The 19,900-nt window shown below is 47.2% G+C and overlaps 1 protein-coding gene across 3 annotated transcripts in view; it reads left to right on the top strand.

Moving 5' to 3' along the window:
* Nucleotides 1-19,900, top strand: part of PRKAG2 (protein kinase AMP-activated non-catalytic subunit gamma 2) — a 328,475-nt gene that overhangs the window by 124,745 nt on the left and 183,830 nt on the right. The window contains exon 4 of one of the 3 annotated variants that reach the window (XM_021706263.1): nt 8,001-8,006. The exons of 1 other annotated variant lie outside the window; for it this stretch is intronic. In XM_021706263.1, coding sequence (XP_021561938.1) covers nt 8,001-8,006 — 6 coding nt within the window. Of the gene's footprint in view, nt 1-8,000; nt 8,007-18,819; nt 19,094-19,900 lie in introns of those variants that run through there. One more of the 3 variants, XM_008072703.2, reaches the window with a different exon arrangement.

Below are 19,900 nucleotides of genomic sequence, written 5' to 3'. Positions count from 1 at the left end.
GGAAGGGCCAGGAGTGGACATGAGATCAGTACAAGGTGCCAGCACACCAGGGGCACCACTGAGCTATCGCGTGTGCCTGAGACTTGTGCTGAGCTCAGTCCTACCCCTGTCTCCCCACCCCCCAGCAGAGAGGGTCATAGGGAGGCGCTGGTGGCACTTCTATGAAAAGAAAACCACAATTCCTTCATTTCAGAGTCATCCACATGCTGCTTGCACCTCCATCACCGTTTGTGTGTCCTGCACACAGCTTCTCCCTGGCAGGGGAGGCCACAGGGGTTTGTGCTGCTGGTGTTGGTGCTGGAGAGGCAGAGACCTGCGTCCGGGTGACAGAGAGCCCTTGGGATGCAGGTGCCACTTGCCGTCCTAAGACAGGACCGGAGATGCTGGTGGTGGGAGAGGTGGGGAGAGAGCAGAGGAGCACCGGGAATGCCTGTTCCCTGGCTGGAAGAGAACTCATCTGAAAGAAGCATCTTGGGAAGTGATGTGGAAGTCTTTGGCGGTGAGCACGGGCAACTCATCCTGCCACGGAGGCGGGACATCCCCAAGGTCTCCTCCCGTAGTCCCACTCTTAGAACGGAGGACCCCCCCTCCCTCGCCGCCTCCGCCTCTACTTGGGAACTCCTGCCTGCCCCATTCACCCCTTCCTCCGGTCTCTTGGTCTGATTTTCAGTTTTTCTGCACCTTTTCTTCTTCTTCTTCCTTTTTTTTTTTTTTCAGTTGGAGTCTCACTCGGTCGCCCAGACTGGAGTGCAGTGGCCGCCCCCGGCCCCCCCAGCCTCGACCTGCTGGGCTCTGGCGATCCTTCCGCCTCAGCCTTCCAAGTAGTCGGAACTACAGGCGCGTGCTACCACGCCCGGCTAATTTTTTGATTTATTGTAGAGATGAGGTCTCATCTGTCCAAGCGGGTCTCGAACCCCCGGGCTCAGGCAATCCACTCACTTCGGCCTCCCAAAGCACTGGGATTACAGACTGAGCCACCAAGCCTGGCCACCTTTTCTTCTTATATAAATCAGTTCCTCTTTGGAGTCTTCATTTTTGTGGCTCTATCTATGACCTTGATGAACACCATAAAATGCCAGGAGCTGAGCAGCTCAGACAGAACCTGCATTAAAAGCTGAGACAGGCCAGGCACAGTGGCTCAAGGGTATAGACATGAGGGGGTGAGAGCTGGGTGGATTTGTGATACTGGATCCCAGGCCCTTGCTTCCTCGTCGATGACTTTGTCCAGCAGGGAAAAGGAATCTTAAAACAGGAATTGACAAACGTTTTTCTGTAAAAAGTCAGATAGTAAATTTCTTAGACTTTGGGGCCACGTGATCTTTTTTGCAACACATGGTCCTTTAGACTAAGCGTAAACTAAGGGGTGCAGCTGTGTTCCAATAACTCTTTACTTATACAAGCAGGTTGTTGGCAGGATTTGGCCAGTGGGCAGTAATGTGCTGACTTCAGTTTTTTAAACATAACTCTGATTGTGTTGTTTAACTCCTCAATGCCTCTCCAACTTGTTTAAATTAAAACCTCAAGTCTTATCACACGTGGCCGACAAGGTCCTCTGAGGTCTGGCCCTCAACTGGCTCTGACTTCACCTTGTCTGTAACCAGCCTGGCCTCAATGCTCCTGGTCTCTAAGATGCTGAGTGTGTTCCCCCTCCTCCCCCCTCCATGCTCTCTGCTTGGAACACCCTTGTGCCTGACACCATGCTGTGCCTCCCTTCAGGAATGGGGACTCCCTCCCAAGCTGCTGGATGTACCACCAACAGACGGCCCACAACTAAAGAGAGCCACCCTGAACAGGAGTCTGCCCCTCCAGAGCTGGCTTGCACCCAATAACTGGCCAATGTATGGATATAAAGGACCAGCCCTGGCACCCACTCAAGAGAGCTCTGAAGGTTCATTCTAGCTCCTCTAGTCTCCGTAGGGACCTCGCTGGGTCTTTATTGCCCCTTATCCTTGGCTCTGCCCAACCCTGTCTCCTCTTTCCCTTCCTTATCTCGGATGTTGGTCACAAGAGCACTCCTGACATAAGTGCAGCATGCCAATTTTCATCTCAGAGTCTGCCTCTCGAGGGGCCTGCGACGACCCTTCCTCTGGATAGACACAGATGTTGCCCTCTCTTTAGATCTGTGCTCCAATGTCCCAATACCAGAGTGGCGGGAGGAAGGAAGGAAGGAAGAAGGGAAAGAAGGAGAGAGGGAGGGAAAGAGGGAGGAAGGGAGAGAAGGAGGGAGAGGAAGGCGACAGAGAAGGCGGAAAGAAGGAGAATTGAGCAAGGCCTTGCAGACAGTGGGAATCTTTTAAGTGCTGAGGAGGGAGCTGTATCTGAGATGTCAGAAGGCAGGCCTAGAGGCAGGAAAAGAGGGAAAGACATGTCAGGCCTAGTCCTCCCTCAGGCCTGCTCCCGGGGAGTTATACACAGGGCCCTGGGTCTGTCCCCAAATGTTGTCATGATCCAGAGTTTCCTGAGCTCTGCCGCTATACCCAGCAAAACAAGATTTCCTCTGGCTTGCCCGAGGTTTCCTCCCAGCTCCTAGTCCTCAAATGGCAGCCAGGGCCTGCGTCCCGAGCCCTGCAGTCACTTTCTGAGCTGGAGCCTTCTGGATCACAGCAGCTGATGAGGTCTAAACCCTGGGGCTGAGCAGACTCCAGAAAAACGTGACTCATCTTGCCTGCCCACAAAGAAAGGAAAAGCATGTGTGGCATCCAAGTTTCCTGAAAAGTTCAGCCAAGGCACTGCAGAATAATGTGACCTGGCACCCCGTGTAGTCCCGAGGGAGAGCGCCCCCTGGCGCCTACCAGGCAGATGTCCCCTGGAAGGAGCCAATGTTGGCGCCAGCCTGGGCTGGCCTGCCTGTGTTGTAGCAGTTGTTATTGTTTGGGAGAAGCCAAGGAAAAATTCCCAGGAGAATCTATTTTCCCCTCAGTGAATTAGAGTCCTCTAGACCTCTGAGGGCCTGCTTGGGTGATGATCCTACTTGTAGAGAGAACAAAAAGCGATGCTTACACTGCATTCTTGCCCTGACCACTTTATTTCTTAATGCCTTTAAAAATATAACATTTTATTTTCACAACTTCAAAGTTACAGAAAAATCGCCAAGATAACAGAGTCTTCATATCTTCTTCACCCAGATTCCCCGATGCCAACATTTTGCATTTACACTTGCTTATAGCTGATCTCTCACGATCTCTAAGTGTGCATTTCATGAACTCTGAACCACTGAGAATAATTCTCAGACATTATATCCCTTTACCCCTAAATATCTGAGCATATGTCTCATAAAAACAAGGTCATTCTCCTAACCACAGTTTAGTGATCAAAATCAGGAAAATGAACATTAATACAATACTATCTGCTAAGCTACAGGCTTCATTCACATTTTTACAGACTGCCTCCGTGGCATCATTTCTTGGAGGAGGGGCTCCCTAATCATGTGTAACGTTTTGTTGTCCTTTCTCTTCAGTCTCTTCATCTGTGACAGTGCCTCGATCCTGTCTCATTTTTCATGACCTTCATGTTTTTCAAGAGGTCGTGGGCTAGTTGCTGTGTACCTAGCTTGCACTTTGGGTTTGTCTGACGTCTCAAGATCGGGGTCCACTTTTGCTCTTGGGCAGGGGATCCTCATGTCTGCCGCCCTGATGCCACTGTGACATCTTCCTGGTGAAGTGCACTCTGGTCACTTAGTTAAGGGAGGTGCCTGCCACAGTAAAGTTTTCCACCTTCATAAAGGGCTTATTTCTCCCCCTGTCATCAATCAGTGTTTCAGAGGGGACTACTTTGGAATTATGTAAATATCTTCTTTCTCATCAAAGTTTCACTTGTTTTAGTATCAGTTAATGATCTCCTAGGTGGAAGTTGGCATGCTGGACTTATGTCAAGAATGTCCTCCGGACCAACATTCGAGATAAGGAAGGGAAAGAGGAGACAGGCTTGGGCAGAGCCAAAGCAGGAAGGCAGGCATTGCCTGAATTGTTACTATGGTGGTTACCAAAAGGTGGTTTTCTGATTTTATCACTAAGTCTGCATTGACTGGTTGGAATTCTACTTGAAAGAAGGGATCTTCTTTTTCTCTCTGTGGATGGATGGGTAGAGGGACAGACAGACATACTGACTCATGGATTTGTATCCTATTCAATGGATTGTAATTTGTCATTATCATGTTTTGATGCTCCAATTGACATGGCCAGCAGGAGCTTCTTCACCCTGGACACTGTGTCCTTTGACTGTCCCCATCGTGTTTTGAGCACTTCCTGACATTCTGCCTCATATTTTATTTCCTTTGTACCTGCCCTGGAACCAGCCATCGCTCTAAAGTACCCTTGTTACTTTTAGTGGCAAATAGTGTTTAGGCGTGTTCATTGCTCCTGCTTCTAGGCTCTCTCAGCAGACATGTTAAAGACATCCTAAATGCCCATATACAGGAAAGTAGTTGGATAAAATAAAGAAGGCACATCAACACAGCAGAGTACTACGTGGCTGTAGAAAATACGATATCTTTGAATCAGCAAAAGACAGTTCTCCAGAGATATGAATATGGCCCTTAGACAGTGGCAGGGCACACTCAGTCACTATTGTAAGTCTAAATTGTAGAAGAACTTACCTGCATTTTCCTCTATTATGTATGGGTTTAATTTAAGTTTTTTGGCTGTGGCAAAATACACATAATATGTAATTTAGCACCTTAACCATTTTAAAGTGTGCAACTCAGTGTCATTAAGTGCATTCACAGTGTTGTGCAGCCATTGCCACTATCTAATCCCAAAACTGTTTCATCACCCCAGATGGAAATTGCATGTCCATCAGATATCACTCCCATTACCCCTACCCAAAGCTCCTGGCAAATGCTAATCTGCTTTCTATCTCTATGGGCTTGCCTATTCTGGGTATTTCATGTAAACGGAATCCTGTAGTAAGTGGGTGACCTTTTAAGCCTGGCTTCTTTCACTTAGTATCCGAGATAAGGAAAGGAAAGAGGAGACAGGGTTGGACAGAGCCAAAGAAGGATAGAAGGCATTGCCTGAATTGTTACTATGGTGGTTGCCAAAAGGTGATTTTCTAATTTGATCACTAAGTCTCCATTGACTGGTTGGAATTTTACTTTAAGGAAGAGATTTCCCTTTTCTCCCTGTAGATGAATGGATGGTTCATCCACATTGTGGCATGTATCAGTACTTCATTCCTTTTCATGGTTGAATAATATTTCATTGTATGGAGAGACCACATTTTGTTTATCTGTTCATCCACTGAAGGACACTTCCACCTTTTGGCTTTTGTGAATAGTGCTGTTACGAACTTTCATGTGCAAGTTATTAAACACCTGTTTTTATTTCTTTTGGGTATATACCTAGGAGTAGAATTTTGGGGTCATACGGTAATTCTGTGTTTAACTTGATAAGGAATAGCCAAACTATTCCAAAGTGCACCATGTAGATTCCCACCAGCAGTGTATGGCGGTTTTCTCCACATCCTTGCCAAGAGTTATTTTCCTTTTTTTGTTGTTTATTATAGCCATCCTAGTGGCCTCTCATCATGGTTTTGATTTACAGATCCCTAGTGAAGTTGAGCATCCTTCCATGTACTTGTTGACCTGTGTCTCTCCTTTGGAGAAATGCTTAGTCAAGACTGCTGCTCATTTATTAATTGGGTCATTTGTCTTTTTGTGATGGAGTTGGAAGGTTTTTTTTAATATGTTCTGGATACTACACATTTATCAGTTATGTGATTCACAATTTTTTTCCCCTTCTATGAGTTGTCTTTTCACTCTCTTAATAATGTCCTTTGATGCACAAAATGTTTCCTTTTAATGACAACATAGCTTTAATGACCGAAGACACCCTCATGTGTTGCTTTTTAGTACTTGGCCCATGTAGACCCTTATGTTTGTTGAAATGGAGAAAGAGGAGGGGTGAGGGAGGTGGATATTGGTGACTCCATTGATTCAAAGGAATGAGTCTCATGGGAGAGTAAGACATCCAGACAGGCTGATGGACAGGGGGACTGTCCCATTGCCCCTCTGATTGTCTGCTTACTACAACGTGAAAGGCTGACTCAGAGTCTAATCATTCCTTTGAAGTCTTTAGAGATGGGAGAGAAAAGACAGCCACTTCTCTGGAACAACCAGCTCCATCTTTGGTTAGATGATTAACCAAGTTCTCTTGTCTGATGGCAGTCTCTCCTGCTTCGCAGTATCTTTTCAGTATCTTTTCCCTAGTGGAGGCATCTGAAAGGCACACTTATCTTCTGACTCCTAAGCCTCTGTGAGAACCTTTGGCTTTTTCCCTCGTCCTCAGATGCTCCAAAGGACCAAGGCCAGCCCCACATTGCCTAAAGGCCAGAAAACTGGGTTCTAAAACTTTGGTGAATGATTAGCAAATTATCTTACTGTCACCATTTAGGGGAAGTTGAAATATATGTTCCCAGCTAATCTTTCTACCTGCCGGCAGAGATGGGGTGAGGGCAGAAGGTGCAGCAGAGCTGCTCTTTCTTCCTGCTGCTGGTTACATCCATGTTTTTCAGTCTTTTTTCTTTTATTTTTATTTTAGTGTTTGCCAAGGGAATTTATTGAGAATGTACCTTGCCGATTTTTTGCTGCTGTAGACACTAGTCACCATTTACTGGATGTTTTTGTGTGGTTTATTTGCTTTGTTTTCTCTCCCCTACATTTTAATTTTCAGTGAAACAGCTGAATCACGTGGTTAAAAAAAAACCAAACAGCACAAAACGATTTATATCGAAAGGAGGTAGTCCCCAGTCCCCACCACAAAAACCCAAAAGGAGCCTTTGGAAATTATATGTGTTGCCAACTGTTTAATGGTTTATCAGCATGAGGCCTTGCATATTGATGTTGTATTACGATGGATAGAGAGATGACTGCCCTACAGCTTCCCAACTGCCCCTGTCCTTTTTTAAAAAATTAATCCATCTTTTAAAAATTACCTCCTAAAAAGCCTTACTGACTTTTTTTCCTAACAATCCCAAGACATTTTAATAAAACAGATATATTACATATTGTTTATCTATAGCCGTGTCTTGTAAATAAAAAGTAAGATCCCCCCCCAGTCAATTTTACCCTCTTTAGGGACAATATCTCTCCCATTGAGAATGATGCTATAAACAAAAAAGAATTTAAGGTGAGTGACATCAGTGAGTATAGGAACATCTGATTCATTTGGGATAAAGCCAATCTGAATTAGTGAATAGTCTAAATTATAGAATTTTTAAAAATATCTTGCCAATCTCAGGGAATGAACTAACCACATAAGTTGACTTTCTAGACATCTGGAACTTAGGCCATTAAATACCAAAGCATACATCTGTTTTAAGTGTCAGGTGTATCACATATTTTGCAGTTTTCTGATTCAAAAGGTACTCAAGATAATTCCACTCTTTAGAAATGATGAAGGATTCTTGTTAGATTACCCCATAATGCATTGGCACGTCCCACAACCACTGAGCTATGAAGACGACGTTCTGTGTTATACAGGACTTCTGAGGACCCTCTGCCTGAGTTCTTCTCACACTTTCTGTCTCCTTTCTTGCCCTGCTACTTGTTCTCCAGCAGTTGGCATTCCTGCCTTGAATAGCACCATGCTCTCCCCACCCCTTCACGATTTGCTGCTAAGAAACCAGTTTTCTTTGTGTGTGTGGTTAAAAAGAGTAAATTGTTCATAGAAAAGTCCCTTGGCTCCTCATCTAAGAAAGAAAGTGCTAGGGCTTTGAGCTTTTGGCTGATGAGCAATTTTGTCCAATTACTCTTGATTTCTCTGTTGAGATCCGGAGCAAGGTCTGCCAATGCTCCTCTTACAAGTCCAAGTCCAAGTGCTGCCTAGCCAGGCCAGGATTGTGGATCCAGGCACTCTCTCCTGATGCTCCTACTACAGCCTCTGAATTCTCAGCATGGTCCCCGGCAGTTGCCCATGGACCAGCCACTGGAGCAGGCACCTTTCAGTAACTGAGGCTTTCTGCGGTTTTTCATGCGTGGTCCTTTGAGGCACATTGAGTCTCAGCTAGTGGTGTTCACAAGGAGTGGCTTTAAGGGACAGATGGCAGTAATATCCTCTGTTTGTAAAATGCTTTGCAGTTTACAGGAAATGTTTACTATTAAACCAATGTTTTAATTTTTTGTAGACACAAGATCTCACTATGTTACCCAGGCTGGTCTTAAACTCCTGTCCTTAAGCGATCCTCCTGCCCCAACCTCCCCAAAGTGCTGGGATTGCAGGTGTGAACCACCGTGCCTGGCTAATTTTTGCTCTTTTATCTCATTTGACCCCCTTGAAGTCCCTGTAAAAATGGGCTCTTTTATAGGAGAAAGATGGAAAAATAAACAAAATGGCTTAGAATTACATGCCAAGAATTGAACCTAAATTGTGTTAAAGTGCTATGTTTGACTTAAGTATTGTAAACTGTTCTACCTATCATCTTGTTTTATAATATATTTCACTATATTTTTTTTGAGTTGGAGTCTCACTCTGTCGCCCAGGCTGGAGTGCAGTGGCACACTCATGCCTAGTGCTTGACCTGCTGGACTCAGGTGATCCTTCTACTTCAGCTTTCCTAGTAGCTGGAACTACAGGCATGTGACACCACACCCGGCTAATTTTTGTTTGTTTGTTTTATTTATTATAGAGACAGGTCTTGCCATGTTGTCCAGGCTGGTCTCGAATCCATGGGCTCAAGCAGTCCTCTCACCTCTGCCTCCCAAAGTGCTGAGGTTATAGGCATGAGCCACCGTGACTGGCTGTATTTCACTATTAAGAAGAAACAGATCCATGGCAAACTTCAGCTCAGACCTCCTATTCTAAAGGAGGGATTTCCCAAAGAATGAAAGACGGGAGGTAAGAAACCCCAGAGTCTGGAACATAGAAATCCTGCTGGTCTCCTGGCAAGTGGCAGGACAGCAGGCCTGACCCGGGCTTTCTGCTGAGCCTGGGAATTAACCAGATCCTCCTCCTTGCCAAGGCGTGGACACTTTCCTATCTCATATTGGCACTGCTAAGACGTAACTTAAAGAGAAGACTAAACAAAACAGAACATCCAAAGGGCTGGCCTGTAGAACTTCAGAATCTGGTTTTTGGAAGCCATTGCTCTGTGACCCTCTTTGAGCTCAGGGTTCAGCCTCTGGGCCACTGAGGAGCTGGAGTCAGGGGCAAGTTCTTTTCATTTAAACTCTTGTTGGTAGAACCTTTGGAGTCTGTGGCCCGGTGCACTCTTAGGCAGACTTTGACAGGTGGGCACATGGCGACCGAGGGGCGCCAGGGACCACAAGAAGGAATTTCAAAAGACCCTACTGATAGCCCTCCTTCAGATTTTAAGGCTGTCTAGGGATTTCATGCTTTGGGGGTGCCGCATTGTAGCATGCTAAAAATAATTATTACCATTGTTTGCAGTGCTTTTCTGTGTTTTTAAAATCAAGGTGTTCCTGCCGCCACTGCCAGTTCTCAGTGGATTTAGACCTCACTAGGGCAAGTTGAGCTGTGTGAGGTGAGGTGGTTTGTCTTTGCCAAGTAAAATTACCCTCTTGTCACTCAGAGTCTCAAGCTCCAGTTCCTGTGGGTGCCACGAGGCTGTGTGTGACTGTGAGTGTGTCAGGCTGACGTGGAGGAGAGGCATGGGGCCCTGAGTCAGGAGGGGAGGGCACCCTGCATAGCCGTAGGCTCATAAACACCTCCTGGGGAAGGGACAGGAAGGCCGAGAGAGGCGTGCGGCAATCTCACACTCAGAGTCAAGTGCAGCGGTGACCTTTAGAACTTTCCATGAAATATGACACAGTATTTTGCAACCGGCAGGAGAGCTCCAAAAAATATGTGCTAACGCGTGTTGCTGCTCCATGGCCCCAGAGGGGACCCGTGCCCTCTTACATAATGAGGTTTGGTTTGGACCGCAGCCTTTTGGGGAGACGTTTCAGGTACTGCCTTGTCATCCTCAGAAGTTCAGGGTGAATTTTCAATTGACCTGTCTTCACCTGCTTTTCTAACATTCCAGACAAGGAGGAGAGGTAACCCAGGGTCCTAAATGCCACTGGATGAGGAAGAGGCAAAGCTGGTGTCTAAGCCTAGCTCTCCCACAAGCCACCCGTGGGATCTCAGGCCCATCATATAGCTCCTCTGAACCTCTTTTTCCTTCTTAAATGGAATAGTCATGACTGGCCTCCCTACTTCACAGCATGCTTGAGAAGACCATTGCAAAGTGCTTTGGAAAAAGTCTCCCAACTCCATACAAATGGAGGGTGCTATGGACTAGTGTTCATGCTACCCATGACCACCTGACCCCACTCAGCCAGTGGATCCCTCATGAGCCAGGCTCATTCTGTCTACACAGAGCTCCCAGGCCTCACTAGCCCTGTACCCGGGCATGAGAAGTGCCTGTCTCGTGAATGAATGAAGGTGCCTGGAGGGAAGGTGGTCTACACCGAGTCTCAGCTACTTTTCTCTCATCCAGGCCCCTAGTGGCAACCTCAATGAGACCGTTATGAGCTGCACATGACTCAACACCCAAAGTGGCTTCAGTGATAAGGATGGCTTGGGGTCTTTTCTAAAACTTGGTTTTAATATAATTGGAAGTCCAGGGTAGGCATGGTGGCTCACGCACTTTGAGAGGTCGAGACAGAAGGGTTGCTTGAGTCCAGGAGTTCGAGACAAGCCTGGGTAACATAGCAAAGCCCTGTCTCTATAAAAATTCAAAAAATTAGTCAGGTGTGGTGGAGTGTACCTGTAGTCCCAGTTACTCAGGAGGCTGAGGTGGAAGGATTGTCTGAGCCCAGAAAGTTGAAGCTTTGCAGTAAATCTTGATCACACCTCTGCACTCTGGCCTGGGCAACAGAGTAAGGCCCTGACTCAAAAAAAATAAAAATAAAAAATAAATAAATATATAATTTACATATACAATTGAAAATCCAGAGATAAGGGTGAGCTTAAGGATCAATCCTGTGGGTATTCCACAGATTGCCTGGCAGGAGGCAGATGGGTCTGCTTGGCTTGACAAGGACTTCAGTTCTCAGACTCACTTGCTGCAGCGCAACTGTGTGTGCACAGGCTGAGGAGAAAATTAATACACAAAACATACAACAATGAAGCAAGCTAATTGTATGAACTATTTCAAGGCCATGCTCATAAACATCTTCTTTTTCTAGTTATTCATGGGAGGTTTAGAGTTGAAAATCTGGAAGGACAACAACCACCAAAACCAAAAAAACCACATGAAAATGATTCAAATCAACTTAGCTCTAATTTCGCCCCTCCCCAAATCTTGTAAGCCTGAAAGCAGAATGGTGACCTGGGAAGCCTTGCTCTCAAAGTGCTAGGAAATAAGGGTATCTTTGCCCCAATTACTTGGTCCCGTGCCAGGCTTTGGGTTGTGATACCAATCAGGAGTGTGAACTTTAAAGTATGATCCACAAAGGTCCTGGCCCTTTTGAAATACTTTACGAAACACAGTCCTTTTTGGGAGCCACTCATTCCTTCTTTGTTCAGGCCTTACCTTTTTTATTTTATTTTTTGAGTTGAGGTCTCATTCTGCCATCTCAGCTGGACAGAATGATCACAGTGGCATGATCACAGCCCCAACCTCCTGGGCTCAGGAGATCCTTCCTCCTCAGCCTCCCGAGTAGCTGGGACTATAGGTATGTACCACTATGTCTATCTAATTTGTTTTTTATTTTAATTTTTTGTAGAGATGAGGTCTCACCAGGTTGCCTAGGCTAATCTTGAACTCGTGGACTTAGGCAATTTTCCCGCCTTGGCCTTAAGCATTCAGAATGTATGCCTGTGATCTGAGTCACAGTTGTGTGAAGGAGTTTCGCCTCTCTTCATTTGGAACCATTGATTGGTAGAAACTAAAGAATGTTTAGTGCCCTGTCCTCCTGTGAGTGGTCCTCTTTCCCCAGCCCATTAGTCAAAGGTGCTGAAGAAAATGCCCTCAGCCACTTAACCTACAATGTGAAGGTGTCACCTCTCCAGGTGCTTCAGCATTTATCTCTAATTGTGGGATTAAAAGCATTGTCCCCAATGTAAGGAATTTCAGGCATGTGTGAATCAAACAGGAAGACCCCAGTGGTGACAGAGATGATTGTTAAACTTTCCGGAATTTTGCAAACCAGTCCATGGCACAGTGGTACCTTCAAAAGGACCAAGATTAGAATATTTATGCCACAGAAATTGGCAAACACAGTACAAATCATCCCTCCCCCTCTCCCTGCCTCTTGGAGAGCTGACTGTTAAGTATTTTCCAACACACCACTGCCCCTAGGCTTCTGAAGTCCAGCAACACTTTGGGTAAAGCTGGCCCTGGAAAGAGCATTTAGAGTAAGGTCAAAAGCACGAGCTGGTGTGGTTGGGGTAGCTTATAGTTGCCATGTTGGTATTCGTCTAGCTTTTCTTTTCTTTTCTTTTAGAGTCTCACTCTGTCACCCAGGCTGGAGTGCAGTGGCACAGTTATGGCTCACTGCAGCTTCAACCTCCTGGGATTAGACAATCCTTCTGTCTCAGCCTCCTGAGCACCTGGAACTACAGGTGCATGCCTGTCCAGCTAATTTTTTATTTTTCATTTGTAGAGATGAGGTCTTACTATATTGCCCAGGCTGATCTCAAACTCCTAGACTCAAGTAATCCTCCTACCTCAGCCTCCCAAAGTGCTGGGATTGCAGGCAGTAGTTATCTAGCTTTTCTTAAAGCTGTATTTAATCTGCTCCCCAGTTCCTTCCACTCAAAGCCTGCTAGGATCATCTTGTTGGACAGAGAACCATGCTGGGCCAAAAACAATGTTTTGCCAAATCAGGCCAACTCCACCGTCTTTTCCTCAGTAACAGAACAGTGACTTAAATGGTCCAGCTACTTCTCTTCGCTTTGCCTTTACATTGCCATAGCCTTAGTTCCATCTCCCCAGGTACCAAATGTTCCCACTGAGCAAATTCATGGAGTGGGAACCCAGGACTGGGCGGCAACACTGAGTTCGGGGCCTGCAGGTCAGAGGAAGCCACAGTGTCTTCCCCACCTCTGTGCCCAGCAATTAAGATGGGTCCTTCAGCAAAGCGGTGGGTCTACTTTGTTTCCAACACATGGCTCACCTATTTTGTCAAGCCAGTTTGTCATTGATGCCCTCTCATCTGGTCTGTGTTGTAAGGCGGACTTTGATGCAAATCAAGACTGCAAGACATGGTTCTTCTCTCCTTTGCCTTTAAATTTCCCAGCCTGAAGGTCAAAAATTTAAAGTGAGGCTGGGCATGGTGGCTCACACCTGTAATCCCAGCACTTTAGGAGGCCTAGACAGGAGAATTGCTGGAACCCAGGAATTCGAGACCAGCCTGTACACCATAGCTAGACCTTGTCTTTATAAAAATAAACAAACTAGCCAAGTGTGGTGGCACAAGCACCTGTAGTCCCAGCTACTCGGGAGGCTGAGGTAGAAGGATAGCTGAGCCCAGAAGGTCAAGGCTGCGTGAACTGTGATTGTGCCACTGCATTCCAGCCTGGGCGAAAGTGAGGCCCTGACTCAAGAAAGAAAAGGGAGGGGGGAGTGAGAAAGAGAGAAAGAAGGAGAGGGAGAGAGATGGAGAGAGGGAAGAAGGAAGGAAGGAGTAATTAAAAGTGAGAATGTAGAAACTCTCCTCTCCAAATCTCTTCAGTCCACAGAGGTCCTCTAGAGTCCTGTTGGACTTGATCTAGGGCCTGGAATTCTTGTTTTCCTGCTGCTGGATTTTCCTGTACATGTGTATGAGAAAGTACAGGATGATAGAAAGATACTAATGTTGGAATTAGATAAATAAGGGTTCAAGTCCATGATCTCCCAACTTGTCAGCTGTGTGATCCTGGTCAAGCTACTTCTCTCTCAGTTATTCATCCTTAAATGAAATGGTGTTCATTATACCTGCCCTGCTGGTTCATGGGAAAAATGAAATAAAATAATAATTATATGATGACTAGCACCCACCTGGCATGGGGCAGACACACAATCAATAAGAGTTATTATTTTACTAATTAAAATATAGTTCTTAGAGGACAAGAATGTCTTTGAGTTATTCGGAGCACCTAATCCCCTCAGTCAACAAGGGTTCTGCTCATTGGCTAGAGGTTTAATAACTACTTGTTGAATGAATAACCATATAAACATAATTACAGAACTATCAGTCCTGCCTAAATTGCTGTTTATTTTCCACACAAATTTAAACTCATTCCCTTTTGGTCACTAAACTTGGAAATGTTCTTTCTGTCTGTTGTATTATAGAGTACGAGAATATTACATTGGCTTAGACAAAAACTTTTCTTTTTTAAATCAGGAAACTATCTTAACTTTTGTTATAAACTGAATTTTTAAGTCCTTAAAAAACACTCTGGCCAGATGCAGTGGCTCATGCCTGTCATCCCAGCACTGTGGGAGACTGAGGCAGGAGGATTGCTTGAGCCCAGGAGTTCAAAATCAGTGAGACCTCGTCGCTACAAAAAATTAAAAAATTAACCAGGCAGAGTGGCACGCGCCTGTAGTCCAGCTACTCAGGAAGCTGAGGCAGAAGGGTTGCCTGAACCCAGGAGTTTGAGGCTGCAGTAAGTTGCGATCATACCACCGCACACCAAGCCTGGGTGACAGAGTGAGACCTCGAAAGAAAGAAAGAGAGAAAGAGAAAGAGAGAAAAAAAGAAATAAGGAAGCAAAGGAGGAAGGAGGGAGGGAGGGGAGGAGGGAGGGAGGGAGGAGAGCTTAATTGTGGGAAGTTTGGGCTGCCATATTTCTTTTTTTTTTGAGTCAGAGTCTCACACTGTTGCTCATGCTGGAGAGCAGTGGCACTCTCACAGCCACCGCAGCCTCAACCTGCTGGACTCAGGTGATCTTTCCGCCTCAGCCTTCCAAGTAGCTGGAGCTATAGGCACGTACAACCACGCCCAGCTAATTTTTTGATTTATTGTAGAGACGAGGTCTCACCCTGTTGCCCTGTCTGGTCTCGAGCCCATGGTCTCTCAGCCAATCCTCTTGCCTCCACCTCCCAGAGTGTTGGGATTATAGGCCTGAGCCACAGCGCCCGGCACCGGGTTGCCATATTTAACAATGGGGACCATCCATTAGTGTCCTGGGAGACCCAGCTGGTGGTGGATTTTGGAGCTTGTTTTTGAAGCCTGAGTTCTCATGAGAAGTTGACATGACCTGGTGTGGGGCTTCCGCTCTTCTCCACAGCCTCCTACCCTCCCACCCTCAAGACCGAATCAAGTTCCTCTTCTCCAGGCCCATCCCTTCCTTGTGCTGATGACACTTGCTCCCACTGTCCACATGCAGTTTGTATTGTTTAGCACTCTCTGCAGCACGTTTGCAAATTCCTTGAAAGCCAGACCCATTTTGTGTGTTCATTCATGCATCCTTACTACAAATATTTGATCACTGGATCTACCAGTCAGTCCCTGCAGGAAAAGGGAGGCACATTGAACTTTGGATCACTGGAAGAGAATTGAATAAAGGGACTATTTCTTTTCTTTTCTTTTTTTTTTTCTTTCTTTAAGAGTTGGAGTCTCACTCTGTCACCCAGACTGGAGCGCAGTGGCTGCTCCCGGCCACCACAGCCTCGACCTGCTGGGCTCCGGCGATCCTTCCGCCTCAGCCTTCCAAGTAGCTGGAACTACAGGCGTGCACTACCACGTCCAGCTAGTTTTTGATTTTATTGTAGAGATGAGGTCTCGCCAAGTTGCCCAGGCAGGTCTCGAACCTACGGGCTCAGGCAATCCACTCGCCTCAGCCTCCCAAAGCACGGGATTACAGGCTGAGCCACCAAGCCTGGCTCAAAGGGACTATTTTCAAAGGTGTGGGCAGGCTGCCAGGAACCCTCAGGGGGTGATGCAGTAACTTGGGCTGGTATCCCAGGGGTTCTTCCACTGCTTTGCCCAAATGAGGAAGGAGAGGGTACCTGGCCCAAGATAGAAGGCTAGGGGAAGGCTTCCTGGAGCTGGGCGCTTTCACTGGGGGATGGCACAGCTGGCCCAGAGTGACACTGCAGGGAGGTGGGGGATAAGAAGGCCAGCCTCAGCTCTTCCCTCCTCTGGTCTCTGCTCCCTGCCGACTGCACCTAACTGGTGGCCAGGGAGGAGATGGTGATGTGGCCCTGGCAGTCAGCTAGGTCAGGGTGCAGGAGTAGCTGGAGGGAGGCCCAGAGGGGGCTTGGAAGAGCTGTCCAGTGCCTCGTAGTGCAGGTACCTTGCTGGCTGCTTGGGGACCCCACATGATGTGTGAGGCCTGGATCCTTACCCTTTTGAGGTTCCCAGGCTTCTCTGCAGTAAGAGCCATGTTGACAAATAAACTAGAAATGCTACAATCTCTCAAAGAAGGGAGAAGTTGGCTCTTCCAGAAGTGATAGGGAAGGGCTCCCTAGGGGGAGAGCATGATCGTTGAACAGGGCGTGAGCGTTTCACGGGGTTTCAACAGGTGCTTATGGAAACCAAGGGCACAAGAGGCAGGGCAAATAGTATAAGGGAAAGTAGGTAGGTTATGGAAACCAGACCATGCAGGCAGGAGCAAAGGTTTCACATGGGATAGTGGTGGGAGGGGGAGAAGCACCAAGTAAATTGTTGTCACTCATAATCATTAATTAGCCGGGCTCGGTGGCTCAACCTGTAATCCCGCGCCTTGGGAGGCTGAGGTGAGTGGATTGCCTGAGCCCGCGGGTTCGAGACCTGCTTGGGCAACTTGGTGAGACCTCATCTCTACAATAAATCCAAAAAAAAAAATTAGCCAGGCGTGGTAGCGTGCGCCTGTAGTTCCAGTTACTTGGAAGGCTGAGGCAGAAGGATCGCCGGAGCCCAGCAGGTCGAGGCTGCGGTGGCCGGGAGCAGCCACTGCACTCCAGTCTGGGCAACAGAGTGAGATTCCAACTCAAACAAAAAAAAAAATAGTCATTAATTTGGTACAATGGTACAAGTGAACTTGAAACCATGGTTTTTTGACCGACTGAGCGATGGTATACTATGAGGTCACTGTGAACAGAGTTGACCCAGGTCTATTGGGCAAGGAAGGACAGATATGCATATCTAGGCAGAAGGGGTCAGATCCAAAGACCTCTACAGGCTGTTCTACAGGGCAGTGGAGTCTGAAAGGGTAGAACCATCCAGAGCTGTGCCCAAGCCAAGCGGGCTTCTAGAGGACTGATATATGTCCCCTGGCTTCTGTGGACAGTGACCAGAGGAAGGCCCCATGGGGATGGCAGATTTGGGGTAGGAGCTGAGATTCCAAGGTGTCCTCTCACTGGGGTAGACTCATAGACTTCTCTTGTTGGGCCCTTGGCCAACCTCCTCAAGAAGACAGCCTCCCTCCGGTTTTTCTTTTCCCATCTGTTGCCCTAGCTTGGGGCCCAACGTTCTCTCATCAAGGATCTACAATGAATAGGCCAGTGGCTCTGGTGACAGCAAGTTCTGAAAGTGAGAGAGACAAGAGAAAAGCTGTGAAAAGCAGCAAGATGAGCAGGGTGGCTGGGCTGGATGACTCCAGGGGGAGGGCCCAGGGAGGGAGCGCTCAGGTTCCAACGGCAAGTGGCTGGGGTGTTTCCCCCAGCGCCCGCCCTTGTTTCCAGACAATAACAAGCACATTTAGGAAACAGATGGCTTTGCAGTTTTTGAGTGTTGTCCCACCCTAATGGGCAGCCAGGAGAATCCAGGCTGCTAATCTTTAGTGTGAGGGTTATTTAACTGGTCTGAGATAGTCTCATTCTCATGTGGATAGTCATTTGGGGAGAATCTTCACAGATTCAATTACCATTGGAAGTCCAGACTGTTGGAACTAGACTACACCTTAAAATGACTTGGTCTTATCTTGATTCACAGAGGGGGAAACTGAGGCACAGAAATGGGAAGTAACTTTCTCAAGTCCATAAAGCTGGTTTGCAGCAAAGAGATAACTTCTATCTAGTCTAGTGAAGATATCAGCAAACAAGTTGATAATTTTTTTCTATCTTGTGCTTCTAAATTTACTTTCAAAACATATGCAAATTAAACTTTTTTTTTCCCATTAGATCAGAGGTTTGACTTAGGAGTTAAGGACTTCAGAACGGCAGTCCCAGTTCTGCCACTGGCTATAGGACCTTGAGAAAGTCATATCCCCATCCTGAGTCTCAATGCCCCTATCTTTAACAGAAGGATTTAGACCAGGTCCTCTCTGAAACCTCTTCCACCTCTGTCATTCTCCAGTTCTCAGCCAGCCTGGAGTTTAAACTGTGCATTTGCTGAAGGCCCTTTGCTAAATTCCAGGGGACCATATCCCCTCCTTAAAGGCAACCTTGCTACTTTCATTGAGTAGAGCGTTGCGCCAAGTAGACTCAGTGATTTCCAGCCCAAGCACTTGTGGCTTCTCCACCAAGCAGCAGCCGGAGCCTTCTGACCCCGTGGGGCCCTGGAACCCATGAATCAAAATAGTTGTGTGATGTCATGTCACAATGGGAATGTGCTCCAGCCAATTGGTGCCAAGAATTGTCTGTCCAGGGTGGTTTCCTTTTACAGTCTGTTTAAAGAGACATCTTGCAGTCTGCACATGACTCGCGGGCTTGTGCTTCCTCTGCGTATTTGGTCTTCCCTCCTTTTCTCATCTTAAGGAGAAAAAAACTTGGGAGAGTGTCAGTGAGCAGCTGATCAACAAATCCCCTGTGAAGTTCTGTTTGTGCTTCCGGCAGCGTCTTGCCTACTTAAGGACAGCCGGGCTGACACTCCAGCTGCTGTGGCCGGAGGTGCAGCCTCATGAGGACTGCTCAGCTCCCAGGAGCCTCACGGACGCCAGAGTAAGGCTTGGGGTTGCCCTGAGCTTACCCACAGCTGCTGGCCCCGGGGGTGTCCCCGTCCTCCCTTAGTCTGAAGGCTCTCCAGGGAGGACGCTTGGACTTTCAGGCTGTCGCTTGAGTATAGGCTGAGCTTTGAGCTTTTGGGGAGCCAGGAGCCCTGTGCCTGCTGGCTGATGCTGCAGCTGGCCTGGCTCTCTGCCACCTGGGGCTGACACCGGTTCTGTGCATCCTTATGTTCACCTGTTGCTACTTCTGTGGCCACAGCTACCCATGAAGCGCTTTGGAAGTCTCAGGGGCAACAAGAAACACAAGGACCAAAACCGAAGCACGGAGAGGCGCCAGTCGGAGCCCCATGGCCTTTTTGGTAGGATATTACCCTTTACCCGATTCTCTGGTGTTCTGTGCTATAGGAGGGATCCCCGCGAGTGTGCACTCCCTCCCAGCAATAGCTGCTTTCAGCTGCTTCCTTCTAATTCTGGGTGTCAGCGTCAGGCATAGTTAGAGGAAGAGACGGAGTGTCTCCTTACTGATGGCAGTGCTGCTGTGGTGAGCTTCCGTACAGTACTTTTTCTGGCCCAGGAAGGTTAGCGATCAACTGAATTGTCATACATTTACACAAAAACTGTGGTAGGGTCTGGGGGGAGAGAGAGTAAGAATGGATTGGAGCTGTCGTTTTCAGCTGTTCAAGATGAAATGTGTGTACATGGAGGAAACGATTGTTAGAGGTCAGGAGGAAGGAGTTCTTTCCCTCTGGTCCTGTGGCTGAGTAATCTGACAGGTCAGGGGTTCATGTGGGAGGGGAGATGCCTGCCTAATTTGTATCCCTTGGAGAGAAGCTTGCTTTGTGGTCTCCCTGGCTTCTGGAACCTTCTACAGCTCTTCCATGTGTAAGGGATAGGGGTCAGCACAACTGGAATGGGTGGGGAAGCATCTATGATTCGGTATTTCCAGGGGCCTGCCGATTTAGAGTGAGTTTTGTCCCTGTCTAAAGCCATGGAGGTATCCCGAAGCTGTCTTAGCTCCACACCTGGTGAAGACCTGCCCACTCAAAGTTAGATGGTAGATTTAGTGTAACAAGAATTAGAGTTAGACCCCTATTGGTGTTACTGCTTACAGGGCGTGGGGTATTCCTGAACAGCCCATTGCAAGGCGGAACAGCAGGATTCCCCCC

This window comes from Carlito syrichta, unplaced genomic scaffold, assembly GCF_000164805.1.
Source record: "Carlito syrichta isolate Samal-C Ts95f unplaced genomic scaffold, Tarsius_syrichta-2.0.1 Scaffold315400, whole genome shotgun sequence".
Lineage (NCBI taxonomy): Eukaryota > Metazoa > Chordata > Mammalia > Primates > Tarsiidae > Carlito > Carlito syrichta.
This window is presented reverse-complemented; position numbering and strand designations above follow the sequence as displayed.